The sequence below is a fragment of the Eublepharis macularius genome, chromosome 2 (genome assembly GCF_028583425.1).
Source record: "Eublepharis macularius isolate TG4126 chromosome 2, MPM_Emac_v1.0, whole genome shotgun sequence".
NCBI lineage: Eukaryota > Metazoa > Chordata > Lepidosauria > Squamata > Eublepharidae > Eublepharis > Eublepharis macularius.
Window position 1 is genome coordinate 233,176,612 of NC_072791.1, and position 19,535 is coordinate 233,196,146.

Sequence of the window (19,535 nt, forward strand, 5' to 3'; positions counted from 1 at the left end):
AGAGCTGCCTCTGGAGGGACTGGAGGGGAGGAAATTGTGAGCAACCCTGAAGTGCAGTCCTCGAGCCGGGAATGGAGACCCACCCACTCCACCACCAACCCTTCTTGGCAGCCTCTGCAGACTCATCCTTGCACCCAGGCAGCTGCCAGGACACAGAACTTGTGCATAGTTCTTTAGACTGTGGTCAAAGTTACGAAGTCCAATTATTATAATAGCTAGAAACCTAACTTCTGATATGCCATCCATGAAGTTTATTATACATATGTAAGATCATATGATGGACAAAGAGATGCTATTTATTGGAGCGATGGGAAGATACAAGCAGTCTACAGTACATGTATGGCATATAATCCTTACCGCAGGGTGGATAAAAATCAATGATTTTTAAAAAATTAAAAATTGGATTTTTAAAATTTAAATTGGATTTTTTAATAAAATGTTTTTTGAGGGGAAAAATCTATCTAAAGATAGTTTTCTATTTAAGATACATCATAGTTCAAAGGTTATCATCATGAAATAAGGATTCGTTTTGAATTATGTGGTACGAGGCTATATATTCATGCAATATTTAAATTTTTTGGTAAATGAATTCCATTAATCCATTCACAATGTCATGCTCTTCCGGAGGTTTCTGTAAGATTATTGGGCAGTTTTTCTATCTAGAAGATATTATCACAGATGCTTTTGGTTTTGCAGTTCTCAAAACTGTGAATTTGTGTCTGCAGTGATCACATGTCTCTTCTTCCCAGCAAAAAGGTTATAAAATAAACATACACAGTAAAGAAAAAGACCTTAACTACGTTGCTCCTTTGCAAATCTTTGTACACAGAACCAGCCCCTTGCCTCTTCAGTGCTCAGTTTCAAAACATTTAATGGATAGAAGATTGCTGGGAGTAGAACAGATCTGCGCAAGAAGCTAAGTGTGAGGAGTCTTTATGTAGAAAACCATGATTTAAATGTAGTCTTACTGACTAGTGATTTAAATCGTGATTTAAATAGATTGGATTTAAATCAAATCCACCCTGCCTTACCCCCTATTAACTCTATAACAATTTTCAGACTATAATGTAGAATCCATTCTCTTATTTAGCTGCCCAAGCTGCTTGCACAATATTTCATAAAAATACTATATGCATTCTCAACAGACCGTTGTTATTTTCCTGCTCTTGTGTAGCTGTGACCGCCCCCCATCCTACAACTGCTCAGCTGCTAGCTTCACATGATGTGACCTACATAACAAGAGGGACACTTGCTTCAAGATAGCAGTTACAACAGCTGGGCTGCCGAACAATAGAGCTATTGCAGCAGAGCCTTAATTTTATTAGACTTAATTACACTACAGCCAATGATTGCAATACTATTCAATGTCCCTGTATAACTGCAGTCTATGACAGAAAACAGCACCTATTTTAACCCACACACACACACAATTGCCAGGATACAACACTAAGGGAACGCTTTCATTGTCACTATAAAATATGTACACATTTGATGGTAATAAAGAAACTAGTCATAAAGATCAGAGCTGTGGTGCCTAACATAGATCCTCAAAAATTTCAGCTGGTTTTTGTAACTGGGTTGCAAAAGTAAAAACCTATAATAAAAAATAACATTCGATTCATATACCGCCCTTCAGGACAGCTTAACGCCCACTCAGAGCGGTTTACAAAGCGTGTTATTATCTCCACAACAAACACCCAGTTTCATTCAGTTATTGTATAAATTCAAAAATCACACATCACTATCCAATTGTTATCTTTCTCCATTTCCTAAGACATCATACATACGCAAGCCTTAGAAACCTAACAAAATCTGAGGTTATCCATTTAGATATTCTATAGAAACAGTAAACAGAGAATGCAGCATGGCCGGGGTTTTTTGTTTTGGAATATGCCACTGAGAGAGTGCAAGAAAAACACGGCTGAATCCAAGCCCGGCACTCGCTTTCCAGTCACTGCCAGCAAGAATTGTGCCCAGGCAACCAGGAAGGAAATGTTTCCACGAAGGTGCTTGGTTTTTTACAGTTACAAATGACCAGCACCTGTAATGAACAATATATGAACTCAAGCAGCTGCTTTCTACCACGCCAAACCGCTGGTAAACTCAGCACATACACTGACTGGCAGAGAGAGGCTTCCACGTTCCCAGCCACAGGAATGTTTCCCCCAGCGCCTGCTCTTCGAGACGCTTTTCACAGAAGAGGCCAGAGACGGAACTCGGGACCTTGGAGTGCAAAGCAGGTGTTCTGTTCAAGCCACTGTCCTGTATAGGGATAGGGAAGCTAATAAATGTCCGTGCACGGGTTAACTTTCGCAAATGTCTTTATAAGGCTAGATACAACTATCATCCATAACACCAAGTATCAACACTACTGGCTGTAACCAGCTCTTCCAAAAGCCTGTCAAATAAAGGTATCCCGGCTGCTTCTTAAAGGCTGTGGAAGAAGAAACTTGAGGAGCCTCCCTGGGGGAGGAAGAGGTTCGGCACGCGTGACCCGCTATGAGACAGAACGACCTGAATTCTACGGAGCAGCAACTCTGGAGCTCCCGACAGTGGCCTCTCGGGCCATTCCCTGTTGTTCAGTCTAACTTATCTAAGAGGTGCTGTGAGGGTAAGATGAACCAGGTATTCATGTTCGGTTGCTGCTAAGACAAGTAGTCCCTCCATTGAACAGACCAGTATTCTATATTCTCCGTAAAATCTTTTTGTTGGAAGCTTCTAATAGCTTCTTTGATTTATGCTCTTCTCAAATGATCAAGATGAGGAATTTCATATATGAAATCATAAAACTATGAAAGGAACTAGCCAACTAGTCACGGCGCAGCATTCAGGTTCATGAAGAGAGGCTAGTTCTCCAAGCACAGTCAGAGGTAACTTCAAAAGAGAACTTGCATCTCCAACGGCACTGATCAGGTCTTCGTAGAGGCCGCTCATTCCCGCTAACCTGAATTCATGCGCATCCCTGTGAAAAGCAGCTCCTCGATGCAGGTGCCTCGTCTCATGCTCCCCTTGAGCCGCGCCAGGCAAACCTTGCAAGAGTGCTGTATGTAAGCACTGCCACTGAGACAAGGCAAGAACCACCCCTGGAAAGCCGCCTGAGCTCACGCAATGCCTGCTTTGGAGTTTTTCTAGCACTTACAACCTGGCCAGGTAAGAGCAACTGAAGCTGGGGAGGATTTGAGTCCAGTAGTACCTCAGAGCCCAACAAGATTTTGGGGAAGGGTCTGTGAATGCTTGTCCAGGCACACGTTGAATACCCATGGTGCATGCACTGCAGTGTGTACACACACACTTGTGTGAGAGGAACGCTCACAAGTGTGCACCCCGCTTCAACACCACATACACATACAGGAATGTGTGCTTTAGCCACGCAAGGAGCCACGTAAGAAGCCACGTAAGAGGCAGGGGGAAGTCAGTGCAGATTGATGCACGAGGACACCTACCATCTCCCCCACCCTCCCATCACGGGATGCAATAAACAGTCACTTCCAACATGCTGCATGTACTTGCACAAAACTAACAAGCTACTCAAGGAGAAAGATTCATCAATCCTAACTAAGTGGAAAACTAGAAGACTAGTTTGACCAGTTCTTTGTGTTATGTTCACTTTTTAGAAGATTACAAGGCACTAAGCTGGTGCTTATGACTGCAAATTCATTATTCAAGCAGTTATTTTAGTTTTGTCCCATTCTCTCACTTAACAGAAAAAAGGATCAATTATGAAGTCTGGTTTGGCAGAAATTTAGATAAGGACCTCTTTAACTGCTTTGGCAGGGTTTTTTCACAAGCAAGAATAATTATTTGCACGGCTTAAAGCAAATGAACCCTGTATATTCTACTGGGTGGCAAAACAAATCACATTTCCATAGAAGATGTTCACAGTAAAATCCTCGGCAGAACTCCTCTGGTCTAATCACAGTGAGATCAATGGGCGTAGCCTAGAGTAACTCTTCATGGTGGTGGCTGAAAGCTTCATCAAGTCATAGCTGACTTATAGCAACCCCGGTTGAGGTTTTCAAGGCAAGAGACTCAGTCTCTATGCGAGCGAGGCATCTTACACGGGAAAACTCGAGTCTAGGGAGATGCAATGCTGGCTGGGAAGCATAGTTTACAAAGACAGAGCCAAAGGCCCAGTCAATTTCACCTGCCTAAACAGGAGGCAAAGATGAAATCAACAAACCCTCTGAGGAGTGATCTCTGTTGGCTCTGTCTTTTTAAACTACCTTTAAACTAAGCTTCCCAGCTAACATTGTATCTCTATACACTTGAGGTCCCCCTGTAAGATGTCTCGTGTAGAGACTCTAACAGAAGTGGTTTGCCACTGCCTGCCTCTACAACCCTGGTCTCCTTTAGATGTCTCCCATCCATTTACTAACCAAGGCCAACCCTGTTAGCTTCTGATATTGGGCTTGCCTAGCCTACCCAGGTTAGGACAACTCTTCATAGGTCTGCTCTATTAATTTGCTTTATTCTCTACACCTTCCTTCCGATGATTTAAGAGGTATCTGTAAAGCCATCATCACCTTTTCAAAAAGAAGCAACTGCAGTCTTACAGCCGCGGTTTGCCAGCCCCTTGTGGCTCTCCTGGTCACCATTCGCCCATGTGGCACCTGCCCCGTGTTTCAGGAAAGGGGGCAAGGCCTTTGCCTGATTGTGGTTGGCAGCTGGTCCCCACCTTGAAACCGCTGCCACCAGAAAAACGGGGAAGCTGTGAGCCTCCCCAAAGTGCAAATCTTAGGCCAACCAACGATGGAACTAAATGTGGCTCCCTGCAAGCTGCGGAGTGAGAACTCGCGACTTACAGGATCTGAAGCCGGGACTCTTTAAGGTCTGGTTCATACAAGCAGGGGAAATAACAGCAACACTAGGGCATGTGCAGTGGGATGGCAGGGGGGCTTCAGAGACCGGAGGCAGCGGGTGGACCGCACTACTTCGGAGGACACAGGCAAAGGATCGAGATGGGTCACGTGCTGCAATTTCCCTGACGTCAAACATTTGATGCAAACAGAAATCTAGCACAGCAGAAATTTTCTCCCCCTTTCTTTGTTTTCCGTGCTCGTTTCCTTTGCGCGTGGCATTTTGTATAGAAAGGAACATTCAAACCCTGCACCAGCAAACTCTACTGGGGCGATCCATACTGCCACTTAAGAGTTTTGTCACTTCCTTCGCCTGTAGGCCTTAAGGCAGGAAACGTACAGCCAAGTTATCTTCTTACAGCCACCATCAGCTCGTTTAAAAGTTTTTTAAAGAGATCAGAGATCACTATTTTTACTCCTTTTTTAAAAAGTTCGAATGGAAACAGGCAAGCCAACTGCGTTTTCCATTTCTGCATAATAAACTATTTCAAATGTTGGCTCACATTTAGGGTTCCCAGTCCCCCACTGAGGCGGGGGGGGGGAATCCCTCGCTCCCACCCTCCACCCCGACAGGGAAAAAGGCAGGGGAACATGCCTCCCGGAGCATAATCCCTGGTGGTGGGGCATGCTCCTGTGCACGACAGTAGGCTGATTTCGGCCCCAAATGGGCCCCATTCGGCCCACTGCAGAGCACAGGAGCGCTCCAGTCCTGTTGTGCCACCCGAGCAGTGCTCCCAGGCTCTGCAGTGCCCGTTTCAGGCTGAAAAGGGCTGCTGCAAAGTGCGGGAGTATTCTAGGGCCCATCGCACCACCCCGATAACGTTCCCACGCTCCGCAGCAGCCCAAATCAAGCCTGAGATTCGGCCTGCTGCAGAGCTCTGCCCGGGATGTCACGAAGCCCAGAAGCGTGCGCGTAGTTTACGCGAGAGGCAAACCCGAAGGTAAGTGTCAGGTCTTCTGCCTGGAGGGTCAGGGGACCTGGCAACCCAACTCACATTGGAAGATAAAACAAATAGACCGTTACTGTCTATCACTGCCAAGCCTGGTCCCCGGGCTCATTAAAATATGCTTGTTGAGGGGCACAGGGTGGGTATTTTTTAGAATCCCCCAATTTCCAGAAAAATACAATTAAAAAAAAAAAAAGGTGTCTAACCCTGCCCCCTCCCCCAAAGGAACAGCGATGCCTGAGTATATGTAATGCTGTGGGAGAAACAAATACCTTTGGAGAGCATATTGGGCTGCTACATCAACCCAGAATAGGAAGGAAAGTAGGGGGGGAGCAGGAGTGGGGGCCAGCATGAGTGGACAAAATTGGAAAACAGCCGGCGAAAGGGTGAATTGTGAAAAAAGGAGAAAAACCACTGGGGTATTTGGCAGCAGGCAAGACCAGGCATTTGGGCAGGGGTCCGGGAGGGAAGGCGTGTAAGAGAAGAAGCAAAGAGAAAATGGTGGCGGGAGAGGCATTCTTTCTCCCTTATAAGCCACTGCTGGTCCCCTCTTACAGTATACGAATGGCAAATCAGACTGTCATAGGACAGTAGAGCAACGCAACTCACAGGTAAGATGAAGATTTCTGTACACTCAGGGACAGACTAGCAGGAAAACAGCAGTTTGTCTGACAAACCCACCCCACACACGATCCCCTCAGGAGTCAAGAGAATATTAAAGAAAGTTAAGTAAACTGAGAGGAAAACAAAGAAGGGAGGCAAAATAAGAGTTTCAGAATATCGGGGGGGGCGGGGGGCGTGTTCCATGAGCATGCAGGCAGGGTGTCTGGTGAGGAAAAAGTAAAAAGGAAGAAGCTGTCAAGAAGAGTTTCTTGCCCTCAAGTAGAGATCTTTCAGACCTGCAACCCACTGAGCTGCAAACATTTTATTTACTTCATTTATCCCCTGTCTTTCTCCCCTATGTGGAAACCAGGCGTACTTTGTTCTCCTCCCCTCCATTTTATCCACACAACAATGTGTGAGAGGCAGCTTGGGCTGAGGCTGTGTGACTGACCCAAGGTCACCAAGGAAGCCTCCATGGCCGTGAAGAGTCAAGCCTGCGTCTCCCAGAGGACGAGGCTGGCACCCTAACCCAGTGTTTCCCAACCAGTGCTCTGCAGAAATCCAAGGTTCCATGAGAAACTGTGGAGTAAATAAAAATTTGAAATATTGTGAAATACTGTGACAAATTTCAATACTCTCTCTCTCTCTCTCTCTCTCTCTCTCTCTCTCTCTCACACACACACACACACACACACACACACACACACACACACACAGAGTAGCTCTTTGGCGTAGTGGTTAAAAACAGCAGGACTCTAATCTGGAGAGCCGGGGTTGATTCCCGACTCCTCCGCTTGAAGCCAGCTGGGTGACCCTGGGTCAGTCACAGCTCTGTCAGAGCTCTTGCAGCCCCACCCACCTCACAGGGTGATTGTTGTGAGGATAATAATAGCATACTTTGTAAATCGCTCTGACTGGGCACAAGTTGTCCTGAAGGGCAGTATATAAATCAAATGTTGTTATTATTATTATTATTATTTACAAATACATTTTCTTGACAATAATTTAGCAGTAATTGAACTACGCTCCTCTCATCAACTTTTCTGGTCTGAAAATGTTTCCATAGATCCGAAAAATGAATTTGAGGTTCTTCCACGGGGAAAGGCTGTGAAACACCGCTCTAACCACTAGATCACACTGGCTCTCCTAGCATGTACCAGGAACAGAGCTACCTGATGTCTACCGGTGACATCTGGGGTAGAGCAGCCCCAAGCTCCTCCTCTCTCACACATTCTTAGCCTAGGCGCTCAGCACGGCCAACAGGGTTCTCGTCCCCTTTACTCTCACCCGCCATCTCAGGAGGCAGGTTAGACGGGGAGCGCGTCGGGCCCAAGGGAATCAGGTTAGCCTCGTGGCAGATTTGGCCTGGCTCTGCCTGGCCTGAACCCAACTCTAGCCACGACCGCACACTGGCGCTAGCTCCAGCGGTACCTCATGGGCAGGAGGCTCCTCTTACCTCTCCTTGGCTAGGCTGCTCTGGAAAGGGAACGGGTACCTAGGCAGAGAAACAGGAGTACATTCTCAGTCCTGGAAGCCATCCGGCCCCCAAGCTATCAAGAGAAGAAGGATCTGAGGCAGAGCAACCAGAGGAAGAAGTTAATACTGTGTTTTTGAGATGTTGTAAACCTTTTCAAAGACCTTGTGGACAAAACCCCGGTAGTAAATAAAATGAAGTGCATCCTTCTGAATACTACTCCGAAAGGTCTTCCTACTTGACTGGCCAGGGCTCAGGCCCAGAGACCCTGATGATGCACATCCGAGAGGGGGCTGCGGACTTCCTCCCTCTCTGCAGTTCACCCCAAAGCTGCTTCAGAGGACCCCATTCCCCAGGCTCTCCAGAGACCCTTTCGGGGGCAATCACAGGCACCACCAATGGAGAGGCGAGGAGAGAGATGACCAACATCTAAATCCAATCCCTAATTTTTGCGCACTATAAAACTGCATCAAAAAGCGATGCTTTTAATTTGTTTAAAAAGCAGCTAAGCTCTCTACAAAAATAGTTTTATCACCAAGGTGCCCCTTAAATTCCTTCTCTTAAGAGGGCAGGGGGGGGGGGAGGAAGAGAAGAGGTTATTGCACACATTCAAGTCCTTCCTGTATTTCAAGCTCAAAGAACAGATTTCTTTGTATTACGTTCACCACCAAAAGCTTTCTGTGTAGAAAATGCACTTCCCTCAATAGGGTTTAAAAATAAAATCAAGCATGAGAAGCTATCAGTCTAAATGATCTAGCCCTTGGAGACCAGAGCTATGAAAATGTATATCCTGAAAACGGAATAAAGTCGCCCGTTAGTGATTTTAGAAGTGCAATCTGCAAACTACAGCAAGTTGCTGTAACTGTATGCTGAAAACTAATCTAAACGTGAAACATTCCAATTTATCCACTCCTTTATAATCTAGAGCCTTATATATTCTGGTTTGTCTTGTTTCTTCTCCTTCCAGGCAACTTGCTGTGAACAGTGTCAAATTTGAAAGAGAAGAAACGCTACTGCAATTAGGGAAAATATACTGATGCAGAAGAATTCATATTACATCCAACTCATCTGCCAAAAACAGCAACTGACACATCGCACCCAAACGTCTCCTATCCAGATTTTTGGAAAACTGTTTTGTGTGCCTTTAAGACCACACTTTTCCTCAGCACTAGTTTCCACAGACTTAAAGATTCTATTTTCACACAGTAAGATACTTAGCATTCTAATTAATCCATAAAACTCATTTTCACTATGAACAAAAAAGAAGCAAAAAAAAAAAAAGCCAGTTGACTGAAGCATGGGTTTTATGCAGCTTACCCTTTTAGGGAAGACTAAGCGGGAAGTGGCCCTAACGAATAGCACACACCCTATCTAGCCAAAGTCCAAACAGCTACCACCGCCATGGCTGGGGAAAAGTATTTAACAAATAATAACAAAAGGCGACTGAGATCTAGAGTCCCACCATATTTATATCCATAGATTTAATAGGAAAGCAAATCCAAAACAAAGCAAATCTTACAAAAGGCTTGTCAAAGTATATTATGTTTTGTAAACTCTACTTTCTTGAGATTTGCAGTTAGTTTGCAACCTAAGAGTCGCACATACAAGGCTTGCCTGATGAGATTCCATCCATCTTAACTCCACCCAAAACAGGCTTCCCACACATTGGTTGTTGGGGGTTTTCCGGGCTGTATTGCCGTGGTCTTGGCATTGTAGTTCCTGACGTTTCGCCAGCAGCTGTGGCTGGCATCTTCAGAGGTGTAGCACCAAAAGACAGAGATCTCTCAGTGTCACAGTGTGGAAAAGATGTAGGTCATTTGTATCTACTCAGGAGGGGTGGGGTTGAGCTGAGTCATTCTGTAAGAGTTTCCCAGGGTGTGGAATGCTAATGGCGGGAGGCTTCACTGAATCCTGAGGAGGTTCTTTTGCATATGGATTGGTGCTTGATGTGCTAATCTTCTCTGCAGGGCTATTGTCGGGTGTGGAGTGTTTTGTTGGCCTGGTGTTTTTCAGAACTGGAGCCCATGCTCTGTTCATTCTTAAGGTTTCTTCTTTCCTGTTGAAGTTTTGCTTATGCTTGTGAATTTCAATGGCTTCCCTGTGCAGTCTGACAAAGTAGTTGGAAGTGTTGTCCAGTATTTTGGTGTCCTGGAATAAGATACTGTGCCCTGTTTGAGTTAGGCTATGTTCAGCCACTGCTGATTTTTCAGGCTGTCCAAGTCTGCAGTGTCTTTCATGTTCTTTTATTCTTGTCTGGATGCTACGCTTTGTGGTCCCGATGTAAACTTGTCCACAGCTGCAGGGTATACGGTATACTCCTGCAGAGGTGAGGGGGTCTCTGCTGTCTTTTGCTGATCGTAGCATCTGTTGTATTTTTCGGGTGGGTCTGAATACTGCTTGAAGGTTATGCTTTTCCATAAGCTTTCCCATCTGATCAGTAATTCCTTTGATATATGGCAAAAACACTTTTCCTGTAGGTGACTGTTTTTCCTTGGTTGTTTGATTCATCCTGGGTTTGATTGCTCTTCGGATTTCATTTCTGGAGTAGCCATTTGCCTGAAGTGCGTGGTTTAGATGATTAATTTCCTCATTGAGAAAGCGCGGCTCACATATCCGTCTTGCACGATCCACTAATGTTTTCATTATGCCTCTTTTCTGTCGGGGGTGGTGATTGGAGTTTTTGTGTAAGTAACGATCACTGATCGTTACTTACACAAAAACTCCAATCACCACCCCCGACAGAAAAGAGGCATAATGAAAACATTAGTGGATCGTGCAAGACGGATATGTGAGCCGCGCTTTCTCAATGAGGAAATTAATCATCTAAACCACGCACTTCAGGCAAATGGCTACTCCAGAAATGAAATCCGAAGAGCAATCAAACCCAGGATGAATCAAACAACCAAGGAAAAACAGTCACCTACAGGAAAAGTGTTTTTGCCATATATCAAAGGAATTACTGATCAGATGGGAAAGCTTATGGAAAAGCATAACCTTCAAGCAGTATTCAGACCCACCCGAAAAATACAACAGATGCTACGATCAGCAAAAGACAGCAGAGACCCCCTCACCTCTGCAGGAGTATACCGTATACCCTGCAGCTGTGGACAAGTTTACATCGGGACCACAAAGCGTAGCATCCAGACAAGAATAAAAGAACATGAAAGACACTGCAGACTTGGACAGCCTGAAAAATCAGCAGTGGCTGAACATAGCCTAACTCAAACAGGGCACAGTATCTTATTCCAGGACACCAAAATACTGGACAACACTTCCAACTACTTTGTCAGACTGCACAGGGAAGCCATTGAAATTCACAAGCATAAGCAAAACTTCAACAGGAAAGAAGAAACCTTAAGAATGAACAGAGCATGGGCTCCAGTTCTGAAAAACACCAGGCCAACAAAACACTCCACACCCGACAATAGCCCTGCAGAGAAGATTAGCACATCAAGCACCAATCCATATGCAAAAGAACCTCCTCAGGATTCAGTGAAGCCTCCCGCCATTAGCATTCCACACCCTGGGAAACTCTTACAGAATGACTCAGCTCAACCCCACCCCTCCTGAGTAGATACAAATGACCTACATCTTTTCCACACTGTGACACTGAGAGATCTCTGTCTTTTGGTGCTACACCTCTGAAGATGCCAGCCACAGCTGCTGGCGAAACGTCAGGAACTACAATGCCAAGACCACGGCAATACAGCCCGGAAAACCCCCAACAACCATCGTTCTCCGGCCGTGAAAGCCTTCGACAATACTTCCCACACATTACTTGTGTGACTACTTCATCCCTCCTCCACATCATATCCCAAGTCAAACAAAGGCATTCGGACAGTTGTAAATTAACCAGCCACTTTACATGGAAAATCTGCATGCCACAGAGCTGTTAATGATAAGCTTACACTCAAGTTATGAAGTTTGGTTAAAATGCTAGGTGGGGCAACAGTCTAAAATTACATTATTCATTCTCCAACAAATTCTGATTCAACACTATTATCAAACATACATATCTATGAATAGAAGCCTTCGGGACATGAACTTTTTGAATAGTGGATGCAAAAATAATTAGCGTGTCCTCTTCAAAGATGTGGAAGCTAGAAAAGCTGGCTTTAAAAAAAAAACTATTGAAATTGACCACAAAGATGAGTCAATAAAATTGTCTTGCAAAATAAGACAATGAACTAACCAGTGAAAGTCACACCAGTATGAACAGGTAACCAGAGATGGTTCAAGGCACAAGAAATCCACACAAGTAGTTTCAAGAGAGAACCCCTTGATTCATATTCTTGGTTTTCTCAAAGGAATAAATTAAAGGGAGTAAACCTACCATTTGCAGTCATGCAACCTGAACCCCTGCACACTTCCTGAAAATTAGTCTCTGCCACCCGCAAATAAGCGCATATAGAAACTGGGCTGTTATTGTGACATCTCTAATTTCTTGTATCCTTCAGTATTAGCAATCTGACAGAGGCATTTAAATTGTTACAAAATGCATCAGGACACCCTTGCAAATAAGTCAAAGCTAACAGCCAACAAAAGCCTGGTTCTAAGCCCACACACAACAATTTTAGATACTTGCAAAAAAATAATATTCAGGGAAAGGAGAGGAAAATGAACAAAGCAATTATTCTTTCCTCTCTAATTCAGAAGATATTCTGTGCCTGCAAGTACTTATTACTCACCACAGGTGACCAGGCAAATGGATTACCCACAAGGCTGTCCAGTACTATTAGGCCTCTTGGTGCAGCTTGCGCCATACAGGAAACTGCCTATTTCTTGAATTTACAAGGCTTCTCACAAAAGCATCCCTGAAGTGTACATCAGGCCGCCACGGAGAAATGCAGAATCCTAAAGGGATTAATCATTTCCTCCTGTTTATTCCATTTTTATCTCATCCTTCCATTCCAAAGTGCAGGCTAGCACACACAGCTCTTCTATCCCCATCCCCCCAATCTTAATCACAGACATTGACCAAAGGTCAGTTCTATGTCATTGTGAGGATTTGAACTCAGGTCTTCCCAGTCCAGTACTTCAACACGGTGCATTTTCTGTGGCAAAGGAGGCAGTGCACCTCTGTACACCTACCTTCTCAGCTGACTAATTAAAGATGCAACTGGGCCAGTATACTTTCTATGGCATTTGGACTGTCCCACTACGCACTTGTAGCACCCATCTTTTGTTTTCTATGGAGAGCATAACCCACATAGGTCGACCTTGTTTTCTTTCTATCGTACCCTTCTCCCACCTTTCTCCAGGCAACTTGCAACTGTTTACCCACTCAACAACCTTGAGACAAGCCACTAGCCAAACAACACCCGAGGAAGTTCTGGGTCAAGCGGGGATCTCCCCCCAGAGCACTCTGCTCCTTTACCATGCTCTAACTACTACACAGTGCTGCTCCTCTCTCTGCTATCTTCAGAAAGGCTTAAAGTGATAACTGTGCTTATAAACCACCGTCCAGTGCCCGCCCCCAGGCCAGTGTCCCCCACGACGCAGCTGGGGGGGGGGGCTGAGGCGGGGCTGACCCAAGGACACCTGCCGAGCTCAGGGCAGCAGCGGGAGCCGAGCCCGCGGGGCGCAGACTGGCAACGCAGCCGCGTGGCCACTCCGGGCTGCAACAGGCGCACGCGAAAGGCTCCCGCCTGCAGGGGGGGGGGGTCCGATCCTCCAGCCCGCAGCGGGGTCGGCTGTGTTCTTTAAACTATGAAGTCGGGATGGTCGGGAAACGTCGCGGCGGCCTCTGGCGACAGGCCACGCGTCAGGGGCCCCTCCGGCAGGACCGGAGGCGGGACGGGCCAGTCCTGCGGGCTGCGCGAGGCACAAGCGGGGGCAGCTCATCCCCCCCCCCGCCCGGCCCAAATCCCGCTCCCTTCCGCGGCGCCATCAGAAGTTCTCACAGACCGCGGGGGTCGGGGGGGGGGGGGTCCCAGGCCAGGAGCCCGAAGCGGCGCCCCCTCCCGCCCCGCTCACCTCTGCAGCCCGGGGAGCCGGGGCTCTTCCGCTCGGGCGAGGCCCTGCCCTGCTCCGGGGAGCGCCGCCTCTGGCGGTGGCGGACGCGCCCCGCGGGGCTGGGGCCGTGGCCGGCGGCGCAGGCGCTGCCCTCGGGCAGGGGCGGCGAGACGGGCGAGGCGCAGGGCGAGGGGCCGGGGGCGGGAGGCGGCGGCGGGGCGCCCCGCGTGGGGCTGGCGAGGCGGGCGGGCGGCGAGGCGGCGGCGCTCCCCGCGGCGGGCGTCTGCGTGGCCACGGCCGGGCCGCTGCTGCCGTTGCCGTTGCCGGGCGGCGGGCGCGTGGGGCTGGCGGCGCGCGAGGAGGGCGGGGCGGGGCGCGGGAGGCCGCCGCCGCCGCCGCCGGCCCTGGTGGGGCTGCCGTGCTGCTTGAGCTGGAAGGGCACCGTGGCCCGCATGGGCTGCAGGCGCCCCCCGCCGTTGCCCGCCGCCGCCGCCGCCGCCGCCCCGCCCGCCACCACAGCCGCCGCTGCCGCCGCCGCCGCCCCTCCGGCCAGGGGCCCGGCCGGCGTCGGGGAGCCGCTGCGCCTCACGCGCGGGTGGGCCGACATGGCCGCGGGGCCGGCGACGGGTGCCCGGAGGGGCCGGATCCGCCTTCCAGACGCTCACGGGGCTACTCGGGCCGACGCGGCCGCACCGGACGCCTCATCAACAATAGCGCACGAAGCGGCCGCTCCCATTGGAGGCGCCGCCGCTCCGCTCCGGCCGCTACAGGGCGCTGATTGGCTGAGGCCGCGGCAGGGGCGGGGCGAGAGGAGGCGGGAAGGGAGGGGCGTCTCGCGCGAGAAGGGGCGGGGCAAAGGAGCGGGAGGATAGCCGGCGGTCGGGCTGCTTGCCAACCTCCAGGTGGGTCCCCAGGCAAGCCCCAAATCACAGCTGACCTCCAGGAGGCAGAGATCGCTTCCTCTCGAGAAAATGGTCACAGATCCAGAGGAGTTAGCCGTGTTAGTCTGTAGTAGCAAAATAGAAAAGAGTCCAGGAGCACCTTGAAGACTAACCAAATTTACTGTACCATAAGCTTTCGAGAGCCATAGCTCTTTTCGTCAGATGCATCCTCAGATGCACCTGACAAAGAGAGCAGTGGGTCTCGAAAGCTTATGCTACAATAAAGTTGCCTCTGACAAAGAGAACTGTGGTTCTTGAAAGCAATTCTGCAATAAAGTTGGTGGGTCTTAAAGGTGCTACTGGACTCTTCACTATTCTGGAGAAAATGGCTGTTTTGGAAGGGGGGGCCTTCATTGCATTATAGCCGGCTGAGGTCCATCTCCTCCCCAAACCTCAACTTTTCCAGGCTCCACCCCCCAAAATCTCCAGGAATTTTCCCAGGTAAGGTTGCCAGTTCCAGGTTGAGAAATTCCTGGAGATTTGGGGGATAGGTACAGGGTTTGGGAAGGAACTTCAGCGGGGTATAATGCCTCTGCATTTACCTTCCTAGGCAGCCATTTTCTCCAGGGGGACTGACTTCTGTCTGGGAGATCTCCAGCCATCACCTGGAAGCTGCTAAAGTGCTACTGGACTCTTTACTATTTTACGGATATTGGTCACATCTCTTTTTGCGCTTCTCATATAAATATTCACTTAATAATGTATAAAAAAGCAAATCGATTTATATTTCGTTAGTATTCATGGTTTTATTTTTGTATTTCTGAAGCCTGGAATCTCCTGGAATTAGAGCAGATGTCCGGATGACAGAGATCATTCCCCTGGAGAAAATGGCTGCCTTGGAAGGCGGCGTTATGCCCTGCTGAGGCCCCTCCCCAAATTCTACTTCTCCAGCCTCTGCCCCACAAACCTCCAGGAATTTCCCAACTTGGAGCTGGCAGCCTAGATTCTTTGCTAATAGTAATTCTGTGATGGGGAGGACGGGACCCCTACCTCTGTCCTCTACTGGCCACCTTTCAGCCGTAAAGCCCAGCCACATCTTTCCCATGCACCATAACATGTTCTATTCGCTCACTAAGAATGAGCAAATTCACGTTGGGCCAATATGCGTGCAAACATGCGCCCATGCACTCACAGAGAACGCTTATGCTCCCTCTGCAGACAAAGCCCAGCGATTTTTAATTTTCACAGGACAGCACCTAGAATTTGTGTATGTGTGTGCGCGCATGAGCGCACGTGTGCCTTCAAGTTTAATCAACTAACAGCAGTCCTGTGGTTTGCTGTTGCCTTCCTCTGCAGAGTCTTCCTTGGTGGTTGACCAGCCATGTACTGACCCTGCTTAGCTTCCAAGATCTGATGAGATCAGGCGATACCTGCTGCCCTCTCTTCCACCTAGTATCTTTAGATGCATTTAAAATAAAAGAAGATTCAGGGAGCCTGAACAGGATACTTGGTCCCTCTATCTTATAATACATTCATTTTATTTGCTGTGGGAATTTATATTCTGCCTTTCTACTGAAATGTACCCAAGAACACATACAGAAGAAGTTAGTACATGAAATTAAAACCAGAAAACCACAAACATCACTGTGTAAACCTACTGGCACTGGTTACCAGTAGAGTACCAAATCAGGTTCAAGGTTCTGGTATTAACCTATAAAGCCCTTATGTGGACTGGAACCGGCGTATCTGCGGGACCGCCTCTCCCCATATGAGCCACAGAGGACTCTGCTCTAATGGCAAACATCTGCTGAAGGTCCGTGGCCCCAGGGAGGCCCGCCGGGCGTCAACCAGGGCCAGGGCCTTTTCGGTCCTGGCCCCAGCCTGGTGGAACGCTCTGTCTAATGAGACCAGGGCCTGGCAGGATTTATTGTCTTTTCGCCAGGCCTGTAAGACAGAGCTGTTCCACCAGGCGTATGGTTGATGCTAGGCGGAGCGCCCCCAGTTCAGTCGAGCATGGTCTGTGCCCTCCCCACTAGCCACATCCTCTATCTGTTGAATTTCACTGGTGAAGGTGAAAGGGAGGTGCCTTGTGTATGTGTAGAGTGCATTTTATTATGCCGCTGAGTATACGTGTATGTATATATATATATGTATTTTAAACGTTAGGATGTTTATATATTTATAATTTTAAATGGTGTAAATTGTTAGATGTTTTTTAAATGTATGTAAATTGTAATCCTCCCTGAGCCTGCTGACGTGGGGAGGGCGGAATATAAATCTAATAAATTAAATTAAATTAAATTAAATTAAATTAAATTAAATTATGCAGAGTTACTCCAGGCTCATTGATTTCAATGGGCCAAACATCCTAAGCTCAAAAGGATTTAGTATGGTGACTCAGCCCTACACCAGCATGGGCTACATCACCCTGGCGTGCCTGAAGGCATGCTGGCTGGCATACCTGGAGAAACCGCGCTGATTTTGCACCTGCGTAATCCAATCCAGATTTGGGCAGCACTGGGGCAGGCCATGGTGGGAGAAGGATGTATTCGTCTTCCTAAGACCCTCAGGCCCTGGGCACACTTCCATTGCTGGCTCATCACACCACCCAACCCCCTGGCAAATTTTTGAAAAATCCCAGCGAGTCCCATGCAAACAGGAAAAACAAGTATCCTGCACCCCCTGCCCTGTCTGCTCCAAAGCACCACAGTGTAAGAAGCCGCCGATCGCAGCCCTCCCAGGCACTAGATAAACCCCATCCAGGTCACCTATAGCTGAGATGATAGGGTACGTGGCATGGGGTAATATTGCTCCAGCCTCATGATCTGCATCTTTGTGTGATGGGAACACCTCCGAAAAGGCACTTAGCACACCAATAATCATAAACTGAACTATATAAAACAGTTTAAAAGACCTGTAAGCCACCCTTTGCCATAATCAAGTCATGTACAGAAGGACTTATGGAAAATATACACATGGAGGTTTTATTGGAACACTATCAAAGATGTGATCCCAGGGATACCTTAATTAGTTCTCATCACCTTATGGTCAGGGCAGACTTCTTCATGCTGCATATCCACAGGGAGGTTTTCTCTTATGACTTATTTAGGATGCAATCCTAAAAATGCTCTTGGGATTGGGAGTAAATCTCATTGAATAAAGCGGTGGCCACTTCTGAGAAGACCTGCTTGGGCTTGCTCCCTTATACTCTCAGGATGAGGTCCTTAGCCATCCCCTCTATATTGGTTTGCCCTAGGCTTAACTGGCTTTAGATAAGCCCCTCTAAAATTTATGTTAACAACAACATTCGATATATATACCACCCTTCAGGATGACTTAACACCCACTCAGAGCGGTTTACAGAGCATGTCATTATTATCCTCACAACAACAATCACCCTGTGAGGTGGGTGGGGCTGAGAGAGCTCCTAGAAGCTGTGACTGACCCAAGGTCACCTAGCTGGCCTCAAGTGGAAGAGTGGGGAATCAAACCTGCTCTGCAGATAAGAGTCCCGTGCTCTTAACCACTACAGCAAACTGGCTCTCAACTGTTTTTAATGACTTTTCAGTTTGGAAACAGCTTTTCCATCAAGGTTCTTCAAATGGAGGGGGAAATCTTTGTGTGCAAATGTCCCGCTCGTTTGGACAGTCTGTACTCACCTCCCCATCAGTCTTTACATCCACCAGATTGTCTAGTGTAGGCATCAGCACCTGATGGCTCTCAGGTGCTCTCTGGTTCACCCTGGTTGCCAGCTAAAGAAGCAAAGGAGGTGTGTGGGGGGTAAATGGTTTCTGTAAAACAGGACTTGACAGACGGTTAGAGGGTTGCCGGGGACTTGCTCCCCACTCTCTAGTCCAAACAAACCCAGCTGCTTTGTGGGATCACGTTCAGGGGCTTCCACCGGTTTATACCACCACCTCATTCAAACCTCCCCCACCCCATTTTTCTACTCTTGGCCTCTTAACTCCCAGCAAGCTGTCATCCCGCCAAACTCTTTTCTCCTACTATTATGCTGCCTATTCCCTATCCCAGGGATGAGGAATGCTCCTGCACATTTTTGCACCTGTGAAGCTAAGCGTAGAAATCGATCCCTTCCTCATCCTACACCAGGCCGCTCCCCACCCCTGCCCAGCTACAGCCCCTTCCCACATTAAATATTTGCCTAGAGATGGACCCTGAGGCTAAGGAGGGGGTGTGGGGCTGGGAAGCACAGAAAGCATAAAACTAGCAGGTTTAAACCTGACGGAAAAGCAACCCTAGTAATTTCTCACACTCCTGCACAGGCAGACCCATGGGACACCTCCCCACGGCAAGACCAGGGCTCTGGTTTAGACTCACAATGACCGCAGGAGGTGGCACGGAGAGCGTCAGAGGGGTAAGCCAGAGGTAACGGCAGATTACGGACCCCCATCGGGCTTTCAAATGTAAATCGCAGACAGACATGGTCATGGTTCAAATTGAGTACATGGCACAGGAAGAGAAGATTTCACCCTCCCCTGCCTTTCCCACATTTTCTCAAAAGGCTCCCCTTGCAATTATAGCCCTTAAAAGAAAAGAGGAGGAAGACACACTCCTGTCATTTTGCCTTTCAAGGGCTAATATCACCACAGAGAGTCCAGTTTCCATTTGTGAAACTATGCAAGGGTGGTAAGGGTTGCCAAGTCCAGGCCGGGAAATTCCTGGAGATTTGGGGGGTGGATCCTGGAGAGGGCGGAGTGGGCCCTCGATGGGGTATAATGCCATAGAGTCCATCTGCCAAGGCAGCCATTTTCTCCAGGGGAACTGATCTCTGTCGCCTGGAGATCCGCTGTAATTCTGG

At 48.0% G+C, this 19,535-nt stretch overlaps 1 protein-coding gene across 1 annotated transcript in view; it reads right to left on the reverse strand.

Moving 5' to 3' along the window:
* The window catches only part of FAM117B (family with sequence similarity 117 member B), a 31,467-nt gene extending 16,950 nt beyond the window's left edge, over window positions 1–14,517 (reverse strand). The window contains exon 1 of the mRNA XM_054970652.1: window positions 13,857–14,517. Coding sequence (XP_054826627.1) covers window positions 13,857–14,442 — 586 coding nt within the window. The 5' untranslated portion in view covers window positions 14,443–14,517. The remainder of the gene's footprint in view (window positions 1–13,856) is intronic.
* Between the last annotated feature and the right edge of the window lie 5,018 nt (window positions 14,518–19,535).